This window comes from Carya illinoinensis, chromosome 3 (genome assembly GCF_018687715.1).
Source record: "Carya illinoinensis cultivar Pawnee chromosome 3, C.illinoinensisPawnee_v1, whole genome shotgun sequence".
NCBI lineage: Eukaryota > Viridiplantae > Streptophyta > Magnoliopsida > Fagales > Juglandaceae > Carya > Carya illinoinensis.
In genome coordinates, this window is record NC_056754.1 from 3,333,233 (window position 1) to 3,350,793 (window position 17,561).

General features: G+C 38.8%; 3 protein-coding genes, 1 long non-coding RNA gene and 1 pseudogene across 4 annotated transcripts; 3 read left to right on the forward strand and 2 right to left on the reverse strand.

Annotated features, from left to right (window-relative positions):
* Window positions 1-40: 40 nt before the first annotated feature.
* Window positions 41-628, forward strand: LOC122305843 (annotated as a pseudogene).
* Window positions 629-2,790: 2,162 nt separating this feature from the next.
* On the forward strand, window positions 2,791-5,123 carry LOC122302537 (U-box domain-containing protein 40). Its single transcript, XM_043113839.1, has one exon. The coding sequence runs from the start codon at window positions 3,207-3,209 to the stop codon at window positions 4,848-4,850; it is 1,644 nt and encodes a 547-aa protein (XP_042969773.1). The 5' UTR covers window positions 2,791-3,206; the 3' UTR covers window positions 4,851-5,123.
* Window positions 5,124-6,519: 1,396 nt separating this feature from the next.
* On the reverse strand, window positions 6,520-7,864 carry LOC122302538 (peroxidase 31-like). The gene has a single exon (XM_043113840.1). It carries the CDS (start codon window positions 7,689-7,691, stop codon window positions 6,714-6,716), a length of 978 nt encoding a protein of 325 aa, XP_042969774.1. The 5' UTR covers window positions 7,692-7,864; the 3' UTR covers window positions 6,520-6,713.
* Window positions 7,865-9,884: 2,020 nt separating this feature from the next.
* LOC122302541 lies at window positions 9,885-11,517 on the forward strand. The gene is made up of 2 exons (XR_006240485.1): window positions 9,885-10,299; window positions 10,407-11,517. It is a non-coding gene; the product is annotated as an uncharacterized LOC122302541 (long non-coding RNA).
* LOC122302540 (senescence-associated carboxylesterase 101-like) lies at window positions 10,472-14,452 on the reverse strand. The gene is made up of 4 exons (XM_043113841.1): window positions 13,981-14,452; window positions 13,441-13,807; window positions 11,731-12,273; window positions 10,472-11,468 (listed from the first exon to the last, which is right to left on the reverse strand). Exons 1-4 carry the CDS (start codon window positions 14,022-14,024, stop codon window positions 10,650-10,652), a joined length of 1,773 nt encoding a protein of 590 aa, XP_042969775.1. The 5' UTR covers window positions 14,025-14,452; the 3' UTR covers window positions 10,472-10,649.
* Between the last annotated feature and the right edge of the window lie 3,109 nt (window positions 14,453-17,561).

Here is a 17,561-nt window from a genome sequence, read left to right on the forward strand (position 1 = left end):
ACCTCTGCGAGATCGTTGTGGCTGTCCATCTTTCATTTGAGTCCGACAGCGCGCCTACGCTGTCCGTTGGGCCGTCCACCACTACATTCGCCCCGGTGACACTGTCATCCTCCTCCATGTAAGCCCCACCTCCATCCTCTTCAGCTCTATCGACCTCTCCATATCCTCCACCGAAGTTGTTGACGAGGACGGCACCACCACCACATCCACCAAAGCGTCCGAGCAAAAGGTGGAGGACGATTTCGACGCGTTCACGGTGTTGAAAGCCGCAGATCTAGCAAGGCCGTTACGAGAGACGCAGATCCCGTACAAGATCCACATCGTGAAGGACCACGATATGGGGGAGAGGCTGTGTCTGGAGGTTGAGAGGCTGGGCCTCAACACCGTCATCATGGGGAACAGGGGATTTGATGCGGCACGACGCGATAGAGACGGTAAGCTCGGCAGCGTCAGCTATTACTGAGTCCACTATCGTGTCTGTCCCGTCGCTGTGGTGCGATATCTGGACGACGACGATGGTGGCATGCAAGCCGTGGTTGACGCTAAGGAAGAGGATTTTTTTGGGGGGGGGGCGCTTCGCAGAGAAGGGGGAGTGAGGGTGGGGGGTTTCGTAGGGAGGGGAGGGTGAGGTGGCGGAGACTTCGCATAGACAGAAGAGTGAGGGGGGTGGTTTTCGCATAGACGGAACAGAGAAGGGGGAGTGAGCGTAGGGGGTGATCGATGGGGCTGCCACTTTCAGTACACTGAGGAGTTTCGAGCGAGAAAGAGGGAAAAAAGATTGAAAACGGAATGAAAACAGTTGAAGAAGAGGAAATGAATTCCCGCTCCAAACAAAATGCCGCATTTCATTTTATCCACATCAGTAATGGTGCGCAACTCGATCCACATTCTGCTTGCAATAAGACTTTTCCAAACCGAATTAGGTCCCAAGGACAAGGTCATTGACAAGGTCTCCTTTGACCCTAGTGCCTAGCCCACAATCTAGACTCAACTGGCAAACTAAACCAAAGTGGTCCAACTCCATGCCAATTTGTAAAGGTGGAACACCCTTTTCATTGAATTTGAAGATTGAACATGTGCTCTTTTATTAAACGAAGACAACGTAAAGAATCGATCTTTATTAGGTATATATATATATATATATATATATATTATATACCCACATATTGCATCCGAGATCTTTCTTGACGTTATGTTCTTATTCTTGATGCGAAATGGGTCTCCATCGGATGCCACCCACTTCTCGCATATCAAATGTACAAATTGCCAAATTGGGTTCATTCCCTCTTTTTTTCATTGCTTTAGTGCCTAAATTATGGCATACCTCACGTGCAATGTTCAGTCTTTTCGTTTGTTTAATCCAAAAAGAGATTTAACTATTTTTATTAAGAGGAAAAGCTGATTTGAACATTTTTGGTGCAGGATACACATGAGTATTGCTTCACAATCACAAACCCTCAAAACACAGACCTTTCAATTTAGTACAAGCAAGAGCCTAACGGGCCTGCTTTTTTAGCTGAGAGCCTGACACTACGCAGTTAGAATATAGACCAATTGTTGCCATGATTGTGTCAGTGTAGAAGATGAGTCGTTTATGCATAAATAGTTTTGGATATGAGTAATGCTATATACAGTCATTTTTGCGTATTTTCTGCGCACTCCACTGATATGATTGGTTGGATTAATTTTTTTTTAATACACAACCAATCATATCACTGGAGTGTATAAAAGAGTCTGCGAAAATGACTGTACATAGAATTTTCCTTTAGACATTGATCCTGATAGGTGCCTCCGACCCTGATCCTGGTGGAATGGCCTCTTTCCAGTTTCTAAGGAGTACTTTACTCTAAATTTGCATATGGTTTGGACTTGATTTGAGCGTCTTCATTGTTATTGTCATTGTGCGTTTAGGCCTCGTATACCATATGTCAATAGAGTTGTCTATGGAAGACAAACAAAAACATAGCCGATCATCCCCTCCTGCCATTTTGAAAGAAAAAAATCTGCAAAGTTTTGTCAATTGTAATTGAACGGGTGGACCATCCGTAGCGCAACCAAGGGAATCAATTATCAATCACTTTGGTGAAGAAAAGCGAGATATTCTGTATCAAAAAGAAAATCAGAAAAATCAAAAAGAAAGAGAAAAGGAGATATTATCCAGCCTAGAACACTCTTACAATGCCTATCAAATGCAGAAACTTACCTACTAAGTATGCAATGATTACAAGAACTAGTGGTATTGTGGGTGACTTTAGTTGGATGATCTCCATGCCCAAGTAGTCAAAACGATTAGCCAACAAAAATAAAATTATTGGACCAAAAGGGAGAATTGAGAGCTCCTGTTCTTTAACTTTTTGATTAACAGTGGAGCACTAAAGCAGAATAAAGGATTGTCTACCACTAATGGCCCCATAATAATCATAATTCTTAAAAAAAAAAAAAAGTTTCTTTATCAGATGAAGACTCGAGAAAATGCCACATCAGTCTTCACCCAAACCTCTGTTGGGTCACGGAGTGAAAAACCTTTTCAGAAGATGAGTAGAGTAGTAATAGATACTGAAGGACATAACTCAGGATTAATTTTATATAAAATCTTCGGCTTTCGGTTTCAGATTGGGAAAACATAATGATGGTCATTGATGTGTCACTGTAAACATGTTGTGCCGGACTCTGTTAAATTATTGAACCCAAATCCAAATCAACCTCTTGATTACGAAACACGCTTCTAACACGGGTTGCATTGATTGGGGGGCATTCACTTGCGTAAACACTCGAGACAAACTCAAATGGCTTTAAACAAGATAACATTATAGTAAAGCAGAACTCGATCATCCATAGGTTCCCCGTTCCCGTTCCGTTCCCCCCCCCCAGAGCATCCTTGCTACTTTTCTCGTTGGCCCAGATTTCCGAAAGCAAAGGAATCCGCCCATACTGGTACTCTACCAATACCACATCGTCACTTTCGTCACACTATCCCAACAACCTCTCTCTCTCTCTGTCTCTCTCTCTCTGCTTACCACCTAGAGGCCTAGTCATAAGTTAACATGCTCCTCAACTGTCAACACAACTTTTTGAATTCCACAACCTTGTGTTCCTCTAAATTTATTTTAACCTGAAAGCTATGTGCTTTCATCAACATTTGTTGCAATTCCTTTCTGGTTCACCCATGATGCTGAACTGAATGTCGCGGGATTGACAAAGCGACAATGGAGTTTCAAGAAGGTATGATGAAGTTCGTCGTTCACAAGCCTGTACAACCCAAATGGGTACTAGAAAACGACAGAGAAACAGAGACTGCCACACCCCGGCGTAAATGGAAGATCTTCTTTGGCAAGTTCTCATCTTTACCTTCTTCAAAACCCTTGAACCTCAAAACAAAGCAACCCCCGAAGGAGTTTATCTGCCCCATTTCCGGGTCTCTCATGGCCGACCCAGTTATCGTCTCCTCGGGCCACACACTCGAACGCGCCTGCGTCCGAGCCTGCCAAGCCCTGGGCTTCACGCCCACCCTTATGGGCTCGTCCACGCCCGACTTCTCCTCCGTTATCCCCAACCTCGCCCTCAGGTCCACCATTCTCAACTGGTGCAAGAATTTCTCTGTGGACCCTCCAAAAACCATCGATTCCAACACCGCGGAAAAGTTCGTCCGTGTATTAGTGGAGGCTGAGGCCAAGAAACGAGGTTCCCAGAACGAGAACCAAGCCCAAAAGGTCATAATCTTAGACAAAGAGCTAATCCAAGGGGCTCAAGAAAACCCGAGCGTGAACTTCGGGGAGGCAGTAACAGAGGTGGATCGGTGCCGCCAGACTCACTCCTACTCGAGCTCGAACGACTCGGTCGCGACCTCGGTATCGACCCCATCCCTGCAACTTGCGACTCGGCCGAGCTGCTACTCGTCTTCTTCCTCAGAAATCGAAATCCTAGACGATAATTACACCGAAGAAGAGAAGGAAATCTTTGCCAAACTTAGAAGCCCACAGGTATTTGAGATCGAAGAGGCCATGATTTCGCTGAGACAGATCACAAGAACCAGAGAGGACACGAGAGCCCACCTCTGTACTCCTCAGTTACTCTCAACCCTCCGATCTTTGATCGTGTCCAGGTACTCGGCCATTCAAGTGAACTCAGTCGCGGCGGTAGTGAACCTGTCTTTAGAGGATGTCAATAAAGTTAAGATCGTACGTTCAGGAATCGTTCCTCCTCTGATCGATGTTTTGAAGGGAGGATTCCATGAGGCGCAGGAGCACGCTTCCGGTGCACTCTTTAGTCTAGCCCTTGATGATGGGAATAAGACAGCCATTGGCGTTTTGGGTGCATTGCAGCCGTTGATTCACATGCTCCGATCCGAGAGTGAGCGGACTCGGCACGACTCGGCGCTTGCCCTTTACCATCTTTCACTCGTTCAAACCAATCGGACTAAGTTGGTGAAACTCGGGTCGGTTCCCATATTATTGGGCATGGTGAGGTCGGGTCACATGACAGGTCGGGTACTACTCATTTTAAGCAACTTGGCTTGGTGTCCGGATGGGCGGGCTGCAATGTTGGATGCTGGCGCGGTGGAATGTTTTGTCGGGTTGCTGAGGGGGGTCGAGTTGAAGTCCGAGTCAGCTCGGGAGAGTTGTGTTACTGCATTATATGGGCTGAGTCATGGTGGGTTGAGGTTCAAAGGGTTGGCCATGGCAGTTGAGTTGGCGGAAGTAATGAAGAAGGTGGAGACGGTAGGAAGGGACCGGGCAAAACAAAAGGCGAAAAGAATGCTTGAGATGATCAAAATGAGAGGCGGGGAAGAAGAGGATGAAGGCATAGATTGGGAGGAATTGCTTGAATTGGGGAGTCAGACTGAGCGTTGACTCCATGGTGGATCAGACAAGTAGGGGTTAATTTGTCTGAGTTTTGAAGTAAAGCGTTCGAAGTTCTTATTCTTTTGTTGCCTTTTTTTCTCATTTGTGAATTTTTTTTTGGGTTCAAGTTGTAATTACTGGGTAGGGTTTTTATATGGGTGGTTTTTGTGGTTTTGATCTTTTGTTACTTTTTCTTTCACCTAAGTCATGGGCAGTGAAGCCTGAAGGTGTAAATAAGAGCTTTTGTCACAGTTAATTTTGGAGCACGAATGTTCTAGCTAAGCTTGCTGCGGTGAATTCACTTTATTCTTTGAAAGAATTCATTTTTGAGATGGGTGTGATACTATCACTCCATTCCCCCACTGTTCCCCGCCGTCTTCAAATTTCTCAATAAAGTGTGTCAATTGTTAGTTGAATGATATGGCAAGTATTAGCAGAATTTATTTTAGCCTAATGCTTGAGGATGAGCTCAAATTAGAGTTGTTATGTTTAATAATCCCTCCCATGAGCTTATTTCAGATTCTACCCTTGGAAGAATGGTCAATTTGACTTAAATGGTGAGGGGAACGAAAAGCCCAAGGGTGACCGAGCCACATATACCTTGGGCTAGAATCTCTCCTGGTGGAGCCTTTCCCAAAGGTCAATGGGTTAAGGGCTTTTCGATGCATTAATTAGATTGCATTATGGAGTGGCAGCACTATCATTGTCTGCTGATTATGGCATCTTTGTTTTATTTATTTTATTTATAGTTATTTTTACGTATTTTTTTTATATAATTTATTAATATAATTGATTATATATTAAAAAAATTAATTTAACCAATTATATTAGTTGAATGTAAAAAATATATGTAAAAATAATTGTACATAATATTAGCCTTCATAAAAACTGATGCAAGGCAGAACCTTGATCCCTAATGTTCCAGCTTTCACAAAACATATAGGGTTAACCTTTGATCCTCCTCTCTACTGTGAAATAAAGATGGTATTTACGGCTAGATTTTGAGGCCCATTTCGCCGACTCCATTATTCTTGATATCATTAGCATATTAATTAAAAGTTTAGAAAAGATAATATCATCGAGCAGCGAGCTTAGTGTCCACGTACAGGGATGGAACTCTTTCTGCCCAGCTTCTGATTAGAGAAACGAATAGCCCCCATGGTTGTTTTCTTTGGTGCTTTTGAGGTCTCAGAGCATTCCAAGAAGTCCAACTGTAGCCATGGACCACAAACGCTAAAAAAAAACAAAAAAGGATACGTGCAAAATTTCAAACCGAGTAATTACATAGGATTCGGTTTCTTGCATAACGGACGTACGGTGAAGGATCAGTAGATGGAGAGTTGGATTGATAAAAAAAAAAAAAAAACATCTTTCTACGGCTATAAATTTTATAAAAATAAATTTATAAATTAATATATTAATAATAAATATAATTTTACAATAATTTATATTTATTTTTTACCGCACTCCATAATAACTCATTGACATGCAGTACTAGGTTTCGTCGATGGGATGTGCAGTTTTACGACTTCTTATAAACTTTATCTTTCATTCCCCAATTATAAAGAACACAAAAGTGTTACAAACATCGGATGCTGAAGAGAGAGAGAGAGAGAGAGCATCTCTATCCAGCTGCACCATGATCACTTTACAGTAATATAAGTTGAAAACAAGAAAATAAAATAATTGTGTATATTTAAGCTTGAAAATACGACATTAATACAAATACATGTATACATATATTTTGTATATGTATACATATACAGTTCGTCCCCACCACCGTAGCCACCATAAGATTCTCATTCATTGTACATTCGGACCAATAATCAAAACAGGGAACGGCCTCAGAAAAAAGGTTTCAACTCTTGATTCTCAGTTAAAGGCATCACACCGATGCCGAATCTCTCCTTGCCTCCCCGTCTGGACCTTATACAAACTTAGCTTCTCCATTGCCTTGCCAAACGCCTCAAAGAATTTGTTCTGATCCGCCGCGTACATTTGTACAAATTCCCTCGTCCTCGAATCACTGTACAGGCCGTGATCCGACCTCAACAGCCCCAACCCCTTGGGCAGATTCTGGAAGTACATGTTGTCGAACTTGTTGGGAGTCATGATGTCATTGAACACCGACAACGTGGGGTTCTTCTGATAATCCGCACAAGCTTTCTGCAACGCCTCAACAAATCTCGGATTGTACTGCGTATCGTACTGCGAATACTTGCTGCTCTGGTTATAGATCCCGGAGCTGAATTCCTTGCAATGAGAGAACCCGATGGTGTGAGCACCGCACAAGGCCACCGTTTCTTGGATCGAGAACCCGTTAGAATAAAAAAGCTTAATGATCTGAGACATAGACATTGTGGGTCTTGGAAGTTTGCCTTCGACATAGGATGATTTCGAGACCCGCCCATCTTTGCGTCCCAAGACGACGTTGTAGTAGGGACCACCAACCATGGTAACAAGGTCGCGAGTGGCAACAGCTAAGATGTCGGCGCACGAGACGGTGTTGGGGCAGGCGAGCTCGAGGGCTGTCTTGGCGCGGACGACGACGTCGAATGCGTCGCCGGGGAGGGAAAGGTTGATGTCGGCGTCGCGCTCGGCGGAGTTGAAGGGAGTGGAGGAGACGAGGATGGAGGCGTCGCAGCCGTTGACGAGGCAGTCGTGGAAGAAGAGGCGGAGAGTTGCGGCGGCTGTTGTGGGGCTGTTGATCTGCTTGCTGGTGATGGTGTCTTGCATGATTTGGTTGAATCTCGGGCACGATTTCTGGTAGTAATCCAAGCTGAGCTGAGACTGTGAGGGATTGACGAAGAGCGATAGGAATGTGAGAAAGAGAAGGACAAGCAATGCCATTTCTCTTGGTTCTCTCTCAGAGACGAGGGAAAGGAGTCTAATCCCTTAGTGGGCTGTAGAGAGATAAGAAGCTGTAGCTGAAGCGGAACTGCAGTTATGCGGGGATAGATGGGACTTGGGGAGTGTTTTACCGTAGAGTGAGAGAGAGAGAGAGTGTGCACGCGTCGGCGTTACTCTCTGCACCACCAATCACGGGACGAGTGGTTTAGGGAAGGGGTGGGGCCTCCTCGTGTTTGAGTTATAATATCAACATGCAGACAGTTGGCGCCGGACACACGTTAAACGGCCCCGATGCTTACCAAAACAAGTCCCGAAATAACTCAGATGGGTAGTGATACAACTCATTTACGATTTGAAATTTTTTAATTTTTTATCATTTTCTTTCAAGAATTTTTTTAACATATTTAATCATTGAAAAAAATTAAAAATATATATATAATTTTATTAAAATTACTCCTTAATTATTAAATAAAATAAAATATTAAAAAAATAAAATACAAAAAAGATAATAAATGGGTTAGCATGATGATTGTAATTCTATCATTTTCCAACTCAGATGCCTTTGCAGTGTTTGACAAAATGACTATGATACGGAGAGGGATTAAGCTACCACACACCGGTGAATCTTTTGAGTCTGTGTGAATTGGGACCGCAGGATATGCCAGTATGGTCGATGCGAAAGTATTGTGGTGGGGGACACGGTGCCATTAATCTTACCTACAAAGCCCTTTAAATTATTAGCATTACGAATGGTATAGAAATTCGAACTTAATATAAAAGAATTTTAAAGTATTATTTGCTAATTTATTTTAATATTAAAGTAAACAAAACAGAAATGAGGGTATTTTTGGATTTGAACAGTTAGCTCTTGCGCAGATTGCGTAAGTCACATGGTCGATCATAAATCATGATGCTTGAAGACAACTCATCTCACAACGCGGTTGTCTAATATGATGGTCCCCCACATTCAATTCTGTCCATAGATTGAGGCGGTGATCTTGCGGCGTAAAGTGCAGATGGACTCTGTCATCACTCATCAATTAATATATAATTACTATTTTTTTTCATTATTTCATTAATTTTAGCTAAAAAAAGAAAAAAGAAAAGAAGTTTTCTGTTCAACATCCTTACATCATGTTTATATTTTTTAATTTTTTTTAATATATATCTATATGTGATATAAGATTACTGAGTAGAACTTTTATAAAAGAAAATACTATAATTATCTTATTTTATAGTATATCATGCTTAATTTTTGAAGTGGAGAGTTTTGTGTTTAGCTATACCATTTTATAAAATCTTTGAATTAATTACTTCCATTTAGATTTTAAATTATCTGTAAATAATAATAAAAAAAATATAAAAATTTATAAATAATAATAAATTATTTATAAATAGTAATAGAGTAGTACTATTTCACTTATCAAACACGTCATTAAAGTTCATTTACTTTTTCTGTAGCTGTGCCCTTTTAATTCTATAACTAATGGGTTGATCATAAAGTAGTATGAAAAATAATTAATTTACAACACTATATATTAAATGAATGATAATTTTAGTAGAACAAAAATATTGAAAATAAAAAAAGAACACCGGAAGACAGAAGTCATGTGTCGGTGGAAGCATTCACAAACAATCAAAAAAGGACGAGGAAAGGAAGAAAGACTTTCATATAGGACTCAGAACAAAGTAGAGGACCTAAGAGCAGCCATTGTCGATGCATGTCTAAAACTAAATGTGAGAAAAAGTTTTTACATTAAACTAGTTAAAAGTTTAAAATTTAACACTTAAATTACAATAAATTAAAGGAGTCCTTTATTATTAGAGAGTTACTATTTAATCTCTATTAAATTATTTTATTCTTTTCATCAATCTTTCCCTTTCTCTTTATTACATTGAAATAAATTATTATATTGAAATAAATCATATAAGTACTATATTGAAATAAATTATCATATTTTATTTTTTAATAAAATTATTAATTAATATATAAAGTGTATTTGTAAAATTAAAAAAATCAAATATTATTAAAACATATAATATTATATTATTATTTTACATTTAAAATAATTAATCTAATATGAACTTATTTAATTAAAAATTAATATTATAACCAAAATGAGATTTTAACTAAATTTTAGACTTGATAATAACTTTGATAATTTTCTATATTGAAGTAGCTAAAATCAAAGGTTCAAGATTTGAGTTATGGTAAATCTTAGCTACCCTGGTGAGCTACCGTTTACGGATCAAATTTTTATTTTAATATTTCCTCTAACTCCCCCGTTCTCTTCCCCAAGTTTCTCTCTTCTTCGTCCCGAAATCTCCCCATTACCTGCCTCCAGACCGTTTGTCTAGTGATTCCAGCATTGTCTCAGCGCCCACGCCGTTCGTCCTCTCCGGGTTGCGCCTCCAGGCCGGTCGCCCTCTCCGATTCCGTCCGTATCTCTCTCTCTCTCTCTCTCTCCCCCCTCCGCAACAAACCGAACGCCCCTTGTTCGCTCTGCCCCACGTCGTCCCAGCCATAGCCACTCCACAGCACACGCTGCAAGCTAGTTTCCGTGCCTCCGTACGTAACTCCTGGCCAATCGACCACGAGTTTCCGTTGGTAAGCTTCTCGGTTCCCTTCTCTCTGCCTTCCTCTATAGCCCATTTCTTTTTGAACCAGGGGTTGCTACTGAAAAGGTGTTAACTTTTTCATTATTCTTTAAACAGAAGTAATTGATCTGAAATTTTAACACCCTCCCTCTCCCTTAAGATCACTCATTCATTCAAAGGTATATATGGTACTTGCATCTTCCTTTGCCATTAAAAGAGATGGGAGAAGAAACAAAGACAGAAAGGCATTCTTTTACACATTGTTGGTTGGGGAATGACTTCGGAATCCCACACAAATTAAAAACCAAGTGCACATGGATGTCGAAAGGTTTGATTATTGCATACAAATTTCAGGGAACTCTATAGAGAGCCAGTAGCATAATGGCTGTACCGGCGGGTCTTCATTAAATCGGTGAGTTGCAAACTGTAAAAAGTTCCCATAATACCTTTATCTATAATTTCCTCGTACTCTTTCCACCATCCCATGAAGCTGCTCTTTGGCAAGAAAATCTCAGGCGATACTGCATAATTACTGAGCAAGCCCAATACATAGCCTTCAAATTCATTCAGTTTGGATTTATGTTGTCCCTCCACGATGCTCGACTCGCTGTTTTGGATCAGCCACTTGCATGAAATGCGAGCCTCCTCGACGTGTGCCCAGAAGCAAGAATCCTCGGTAAGACTAGCCTCCACGTTTTTCTTCTTGGAATTAATATTTGGAATGCTTGCAGGTCTCTTATCGTCATTCAGCCATTCCTCCAATAGTTTGTAATGTTTGGGCCTTCCTTTTAAGTAGTCCCTGCGGCGGCCATCTCTGTAGAATGCAGCAATGTCCAGAGGTTCAATCATCCTTCGGTAGTTGGTTCCTGCAAAGAGCCAGCGGGTACGAAAGGAGGCGCCTTCCTTCTGGGGCTTTTTTTCTACTTCATCAACTAATTCCTCCCAGTACAACGTGAGGGTTTTCTTAAACTTCTTAACATCTTGATCACTTGTGAAGCTTTCATTCTTATAGCTGTCATAATATCCAATTCCACTATCCTTGGAAGTTTTCTTGTACCATTCCAGCTGGGCCATGTTTATTTTCATTTTATTCAGCTCCTTGGACGGATCAAAAACCTGTGCCTTATGTATTGTCGATTTCCATGTCTTCGTAATCAGAGCGTCGATCATGTTGATATTCTGCCATTTTAAATGAGTTCAGTTGAACAAGAAGCTAAGTGAGGTTTAATTTGTAAGATCTCAAATTTAAGATAAATCAAGGTCTTAATATATAAAATGCTTGTGATTTTCAGCTAGTAATAAGTATTGCACGTATTGGTTAGCCTTAATTAGGTCTGTGCACATATCATGACATATATATGTGTGTGTCAAGAAAGCATTGCAGGCAGTTACATATATTATTGTCTGAATTGAATCGAAATTGAGATGACAAAGGTCGGACCTGTCCGAGTCCCGTTGCTAATACTTGCACAGTAATGCCTGCCCGTAATGGTTCCGAAGTAGATACATCCAACCTTGTATCCTGGCAAATAACCTTAAGCTTGAGCTGTTCGACAATTGGCTTATAGTCAAGGAACTGCGGCGAGACCTCTGAGTAAGTTGACTTCAAAAACTCTAAAATGAACTCGGGTTCTTCAAAACAAGTAAAACCCAGTTCCGAACACAACATAAATGTGCCAAAAGGCTTGTATTCATTAGTTCGGGAAGCTGATTCAATGGAAGGAGGATTGCGGGTTGAAGTGAAGACTCTGGGGAGTGGATCTAGGGCAGAAACTACATGCAGAAAGCAAGAGTTCCATGCTGAGTATTGTAGTATAGCTTCTCTCAGGTCTTCATCACCAATAAGTGGTGAACCAAAAGTGACGCAAAGTGGGCGTTTGGTGTTTGATAAATTGATTTCTGACAGCAGCCATAAGGTGAAGAGAGAGGCGACAGATCCTCCCAGGCCGTGTCCGGTGATAATTAATGGCTTGTAATTCAAAATCTGCATTGAGATATGAATCTTATAAGAGCAATGTTGTTGGATTATCCATATCTAAAAATAATCTTAATTTTTAACTATTAAAGAGAAAAGTTACTTGCATTAGATTATCTATAAACAAATTTTTTAACTTTCAGCTACAATAAATGGAATGAGAAAAGTAAATTTGATACTTACTATTTGGTATCCAAATGCTTATTTTATTATTTTTCTAGAGGAGCACGGGTTCATGTGTTGGGGGGCACGGATTTAATTACTTATTTCTAAGTCCTTTCTACTACAAAGCATAAGAGCTAAAAATAAAAAAACTACTGCAAAGCATATGGCTAGGCAAAAAAAAAAAAAAACTACTACAAAGCATATGACTAGGCAAAAAAAAAAAAAAAACTACTATAAATTGCATATGACTGAAAAAAAAAAAACTCCTACAAAGCATATGAGCTTTTAAAAAAAAACTACATAAATTTTATATTATTTTATTGTTACATAATTAAAAAAAAACTCTTCTAATATAAAAATTTATATAAATAAAATAATCAAAATTTAAATTTATTTTATATTCATCAAAATTATATGCATAATCCAATAACAATTCACGTTAAAAATAGGACAATTGGTCGTTATCGATGTCATTTTACTCAACAAAAAGACAAAAAATTTATACATTTAAGTATACGAGGACCTTAAAAGTACATATACATTTAAGTATACGAGGACCTTAAAACAGGACATGGTAAGTCCGAGTATCTGTAAGAAATAAGAATAACACTGCATCAGATGATAAAAAAAAAAAAGAACTGAAGCGACACGAGGTAAAACGTAGCATAGCTTGGTAGTTACAACGAACTTTCAACGAAATGAAACGTTGTGCAGGGAGTTTGACCGATGCAGCTCGAGAACTGTGCAGGGAGTTTGACCGATGCAGTTCGAACTTTCAACGAAATGAAACGTTGTGCAGGGAGTTGGATCCATGCGGCCCAAGACATGGATCGCCGAGAATAGCAGAACGCAAAAAAATAAATAAGGGAAAAGCTTGCAGCGATGTTTGACCGTTCTTCAATTTTTTTTATATAATAATTAAAAAAAGAATTTTAAATATATTGATGTATACTTTTTTACTTTTATAAAAATATTTAACTGAGAGGAAATTTTCAAGACAGAGAACCATACCTCAGATCTCAAGAAAGGGAGCACTCCACGCAGAGACTTGAAACACTCAACAGCAAGTTTGTTAATGGAGAAACATGGGTTGGTTTTGGAGCAGAGGAATTCAAAGAGTGGAAGGGTATCTTTGAGAGCTGACGATGAAACAAAATCTGCTGCTCCTACTGCTTGAAGATGTTCTTTGGTACAAGGAGGCCAAGTAACAAAAGCAATGATGTTACAGTTTGGTCGCTTATCAATCTTGAATCTAATAGGGAAGTTCGAGGATGGTGTGTTGTTGATTTCTGTGTAAAGTGCAGAATTTACATCCCATGAATCGCTCAGAACACCAGAGGTCACAACCAAATTTCCTACTTCTGACCCACTGCTAAATCTGGAACCAATAATCAAAGGGAAAAAATAATAGTCAAGAACTGTAAATCTGTAAAAAAGTTTGAGTAGGAGATGTCTTGGTCGAAAAACAACATGAAGAAAGAGCAGAATCAAAACCAACAAAGAACAGGAAAAAAAAGCAAAAGAAGTGGCAGTACTGAATTTTTAACTTACAATTGAGATTGGCTCATCCTCCACTGCCTTGTTAGATCTGCCATCGCAAGCAGCAATACTGATTTGGCTTTATAGAAATGAACAATTAGTAGAATAGATACCAAGCTTAGCCGAGAGAAAAAAGAATATATCAAAAGGGCCCCCCCAACTTGGAAGAAAGAAATGGACAATGGCTACCGAGTCAAACATAGGAAAATAAGAGGAAATTAAAGACACGACCACCAGCAAATTAGCAAGTCAACAGAAGTAATTACAAAGACATGCATGGGTAATTAGGCAGAAAATTCATAACCGGAAAATGCTATATATATGGAACTGATCTACGGAATTAATACACAATCTTACACCAACATTATATGATAGGAATAAGATGAGGAGCTAGCTTATATATATATATATGTACTGAAATCCATAAGAAATTTTCTTGATTGCTACAAATAGATCCTAGATTTTCTTGGAAGGATAGATTTACGGAACTGCAATCACTTAGGTCCCTTGGAGTAGATTGCTAGGGGTGTACATTAAACCCCGTGACCGACATTCACAGACATAAACAGACGGTCGGTGGTCGAGTGGAATATATAGGAATCAATGTTGGTCAGCTCGGTCCCGGTTTGACCAAGGGGAAAATTGCTAAACTGACCAATCAGTTTATATATATTTTTTCTTTTTTTATATATATAGAAATGATGTTGTTTCACTTAAATAAGTGAGACAACATCGTTTTGAAACCTAACAATTTTTAAAAATATATAATAGAACGGCGCCCCCCAACCCCTTTTTTTTTTTCCCGTGTCTTTTTCTACTTCAGTTTCTCTCTGCACGTTCTTCTTCTTCTTTGGCAAATGATGGCATGATGCAGATTTCTTCATTTTCAGTTCCTTCTCTTTCATAGAAGACGCCGATGGTAAACTGACGACCGCACCGACACACGTCAAGATGATCGATTTTCTCTTTTCAAATCTACGATTTCGGTCAGTAGTGTTGGCTTATGGCAGAGTCGGTGGTGTCTTGCCCGGCCTATAGATTTTTGTCAATTTTGATGATAATGCCCGTATTGACTTTGCTGCCAGTAGACTGAGGTCGTCTAGTGGTTGCCTTCGGATTTGGGAGTAACAATGGGAACGGACGATAATTACAATATGGATAGCAACGACGTCGTGGAAATTAGTAATAATGGTGGCATGATAATAACAATTTTGATAGAATCATGTCATAATTATAATTTCATGATGAATGCTTATTGGAAAATTCCAAATAATTGTTGAAAGGACTCTCTTATTTATTAATAATTATGCTCATCATGAACCACCCATCTGCACTGCCACTATATATAAGTGTTTGATCTTACAACTTTGGTTTATTTATAGATGTGTGATCATTTGGTTTCAATTTCCCATTACTTCACTTTCGGCGTGACAACCAGACAATATAAAACTATCCACTAAGTCATTTTTTATCAATAAAGTCATAATTTAGTCAGCCAAGTCAATGGAAGCAGGGAGCTTTGGGTTTGGTAGGACTAAAAAATGATTGATTAACCTAATATTAATATGTATAGTTAAGATGTATAGTTAAGGTTGTGTTGATCTCAAATATTTTATGAGTAATAATAAAAAAGTATTGAATAGTAGTACAAAATAATAAAAAATAAATAATAAATAATGATAATATAATAAATAATAGTGAAATTTAGTCCGACTAAGTATGTTTCCCTTACTTAACAGGCATAATTTGGTGGCAAGACATTACCACCGATTAAAAAGAAAATTTCCCAAGTTGGACCAGAAGAAAATTCCAAGCCCATCAATGACATGTATTTGCAAGACTAAACACATGATCTATAAATAATGATTACAGTGACTAAAAACTCCTAACCACAAATGTGAGTTTCATATTTTCACTTGAGTTTTGAAAATATTGTAATCTGTCTATTGTAATGAGCAACAAAAAGAAGTCATTTTATGTGATGGGAAAGAAATGAGACTGTTGCAGGATTTCTCCCATGGGCACGAGTCCAACCCAATGAATAGTGACACATTTTCCAAAATTAGGTCAAAGCCCACTTGATCTCTGAACAGCCCACCTAGGAAGCTCTCAGCCTAGCCAAAAAGTATAGGACATTCTCTCTCTTTTTCTTCAAGAGAATACAGAGTATGCTATCTCGATGGGACTACATACCCTGATTCTATTTGACCATGCTGCATTAATTTTCCATGCCAGAAAGCCACGTCGCATCAAATGAGGCCTCTCAATGGGTGTCCCTCTACTCGGTTGCAGGGCATGGGTCACTAACCATGAATGCAGGTATAAAACAGCATTTGTGACACCAAGAAAGAGAGAAATCAGTAATTCAGAACTTTAAAATGGCCTCGTCTCCTCCTTGACTCGAAGCTAACTTAAGCATCGGATGCTTCATCCGGTCACCCCCCACGGTTGTTGGATCAGGGAGTTGTTTTGTGTGTGTAGGAGTAGGTTAAAGACCTGAGCCACTGGAGACCCGGCTCAAAAGTATATAAAACACGTCGTTAACACGAATCAATAAAAACAAAGGGCGAGTGAAGAAATTAAATATGATGCTCTTACCAGGAAGAAGAAGTGAATGCTCGTTACATCTGAAAATATTATAACAAGAAAATAGGACTGCTGATTTAATGCTATTATGCAGGAGATAAAACTAGCAGCTATAGCAATCAAATGCTATGCGGAGGCTGGAGTCGTGGCCGTCCCTTAATTTTATTAGCTATATAATTTTTAAATTAATAACGTCATTAAATTAATCGCATTCATTTAAGATTAATATAGTATTTTACTTTTTCGCAATTTGTGCCCTTTTAATTCTAGAACTAATGGATTAATAAAATAGTATGAAAAACAATTAATTTATAACTGAATTCTTACCATTCCTTATTAAATGAATGATAGTTTTATACAATTGTAATAAGTTTTTAATGTAATGGCATGCTTGCATTAGTATTGAATTCTGTCTTTTCACAAGGGTTCACATATAGTATTAAGTCGTTGACTAAGTTGTATTCTTAAAATCTAAGGGCTAGTTTGAATACAATAGTAGAACAAAAATATTGGGAAAAAAAGAAGAAGGAAAAAAGAATACTAGAACTAGACTGAGTCTTGCCTGTTAAAATTGTCTCGGTGGAAGCATTCACAAACAGACCAAAAAAGGAGGAAAGATGAAAACATAGGGATTTTCAGATGGGACTTAGAACAAAGTAGAGGGTCTAACAAAAGGCAATGTGTGATATCTCCTATTTACATGTATTTTAATTAAATAAATTATTTAATTAATTAAGATTATGGGCTTCTTTGTCTTAAATTTTTGAAGATTTACGTGGCATTATTTTACGACGTTTAAATATTGTTTTTTTGTCATTAAATATTGTTCATTTTTTTTAAGTTGCTTTTTGTTCTAAATTATTTTATTATTAGATTTTATTGTTTTACTTTTATTTAGTCATTACGTTTAAATTATTTATTTAACTCACCGTTTTGAAATTATTTTCGTTGAGTTTTGAGACAGATTGAAAAGATTAGAAGTTATTTCTTTTCCTTTCTTTTTCCTT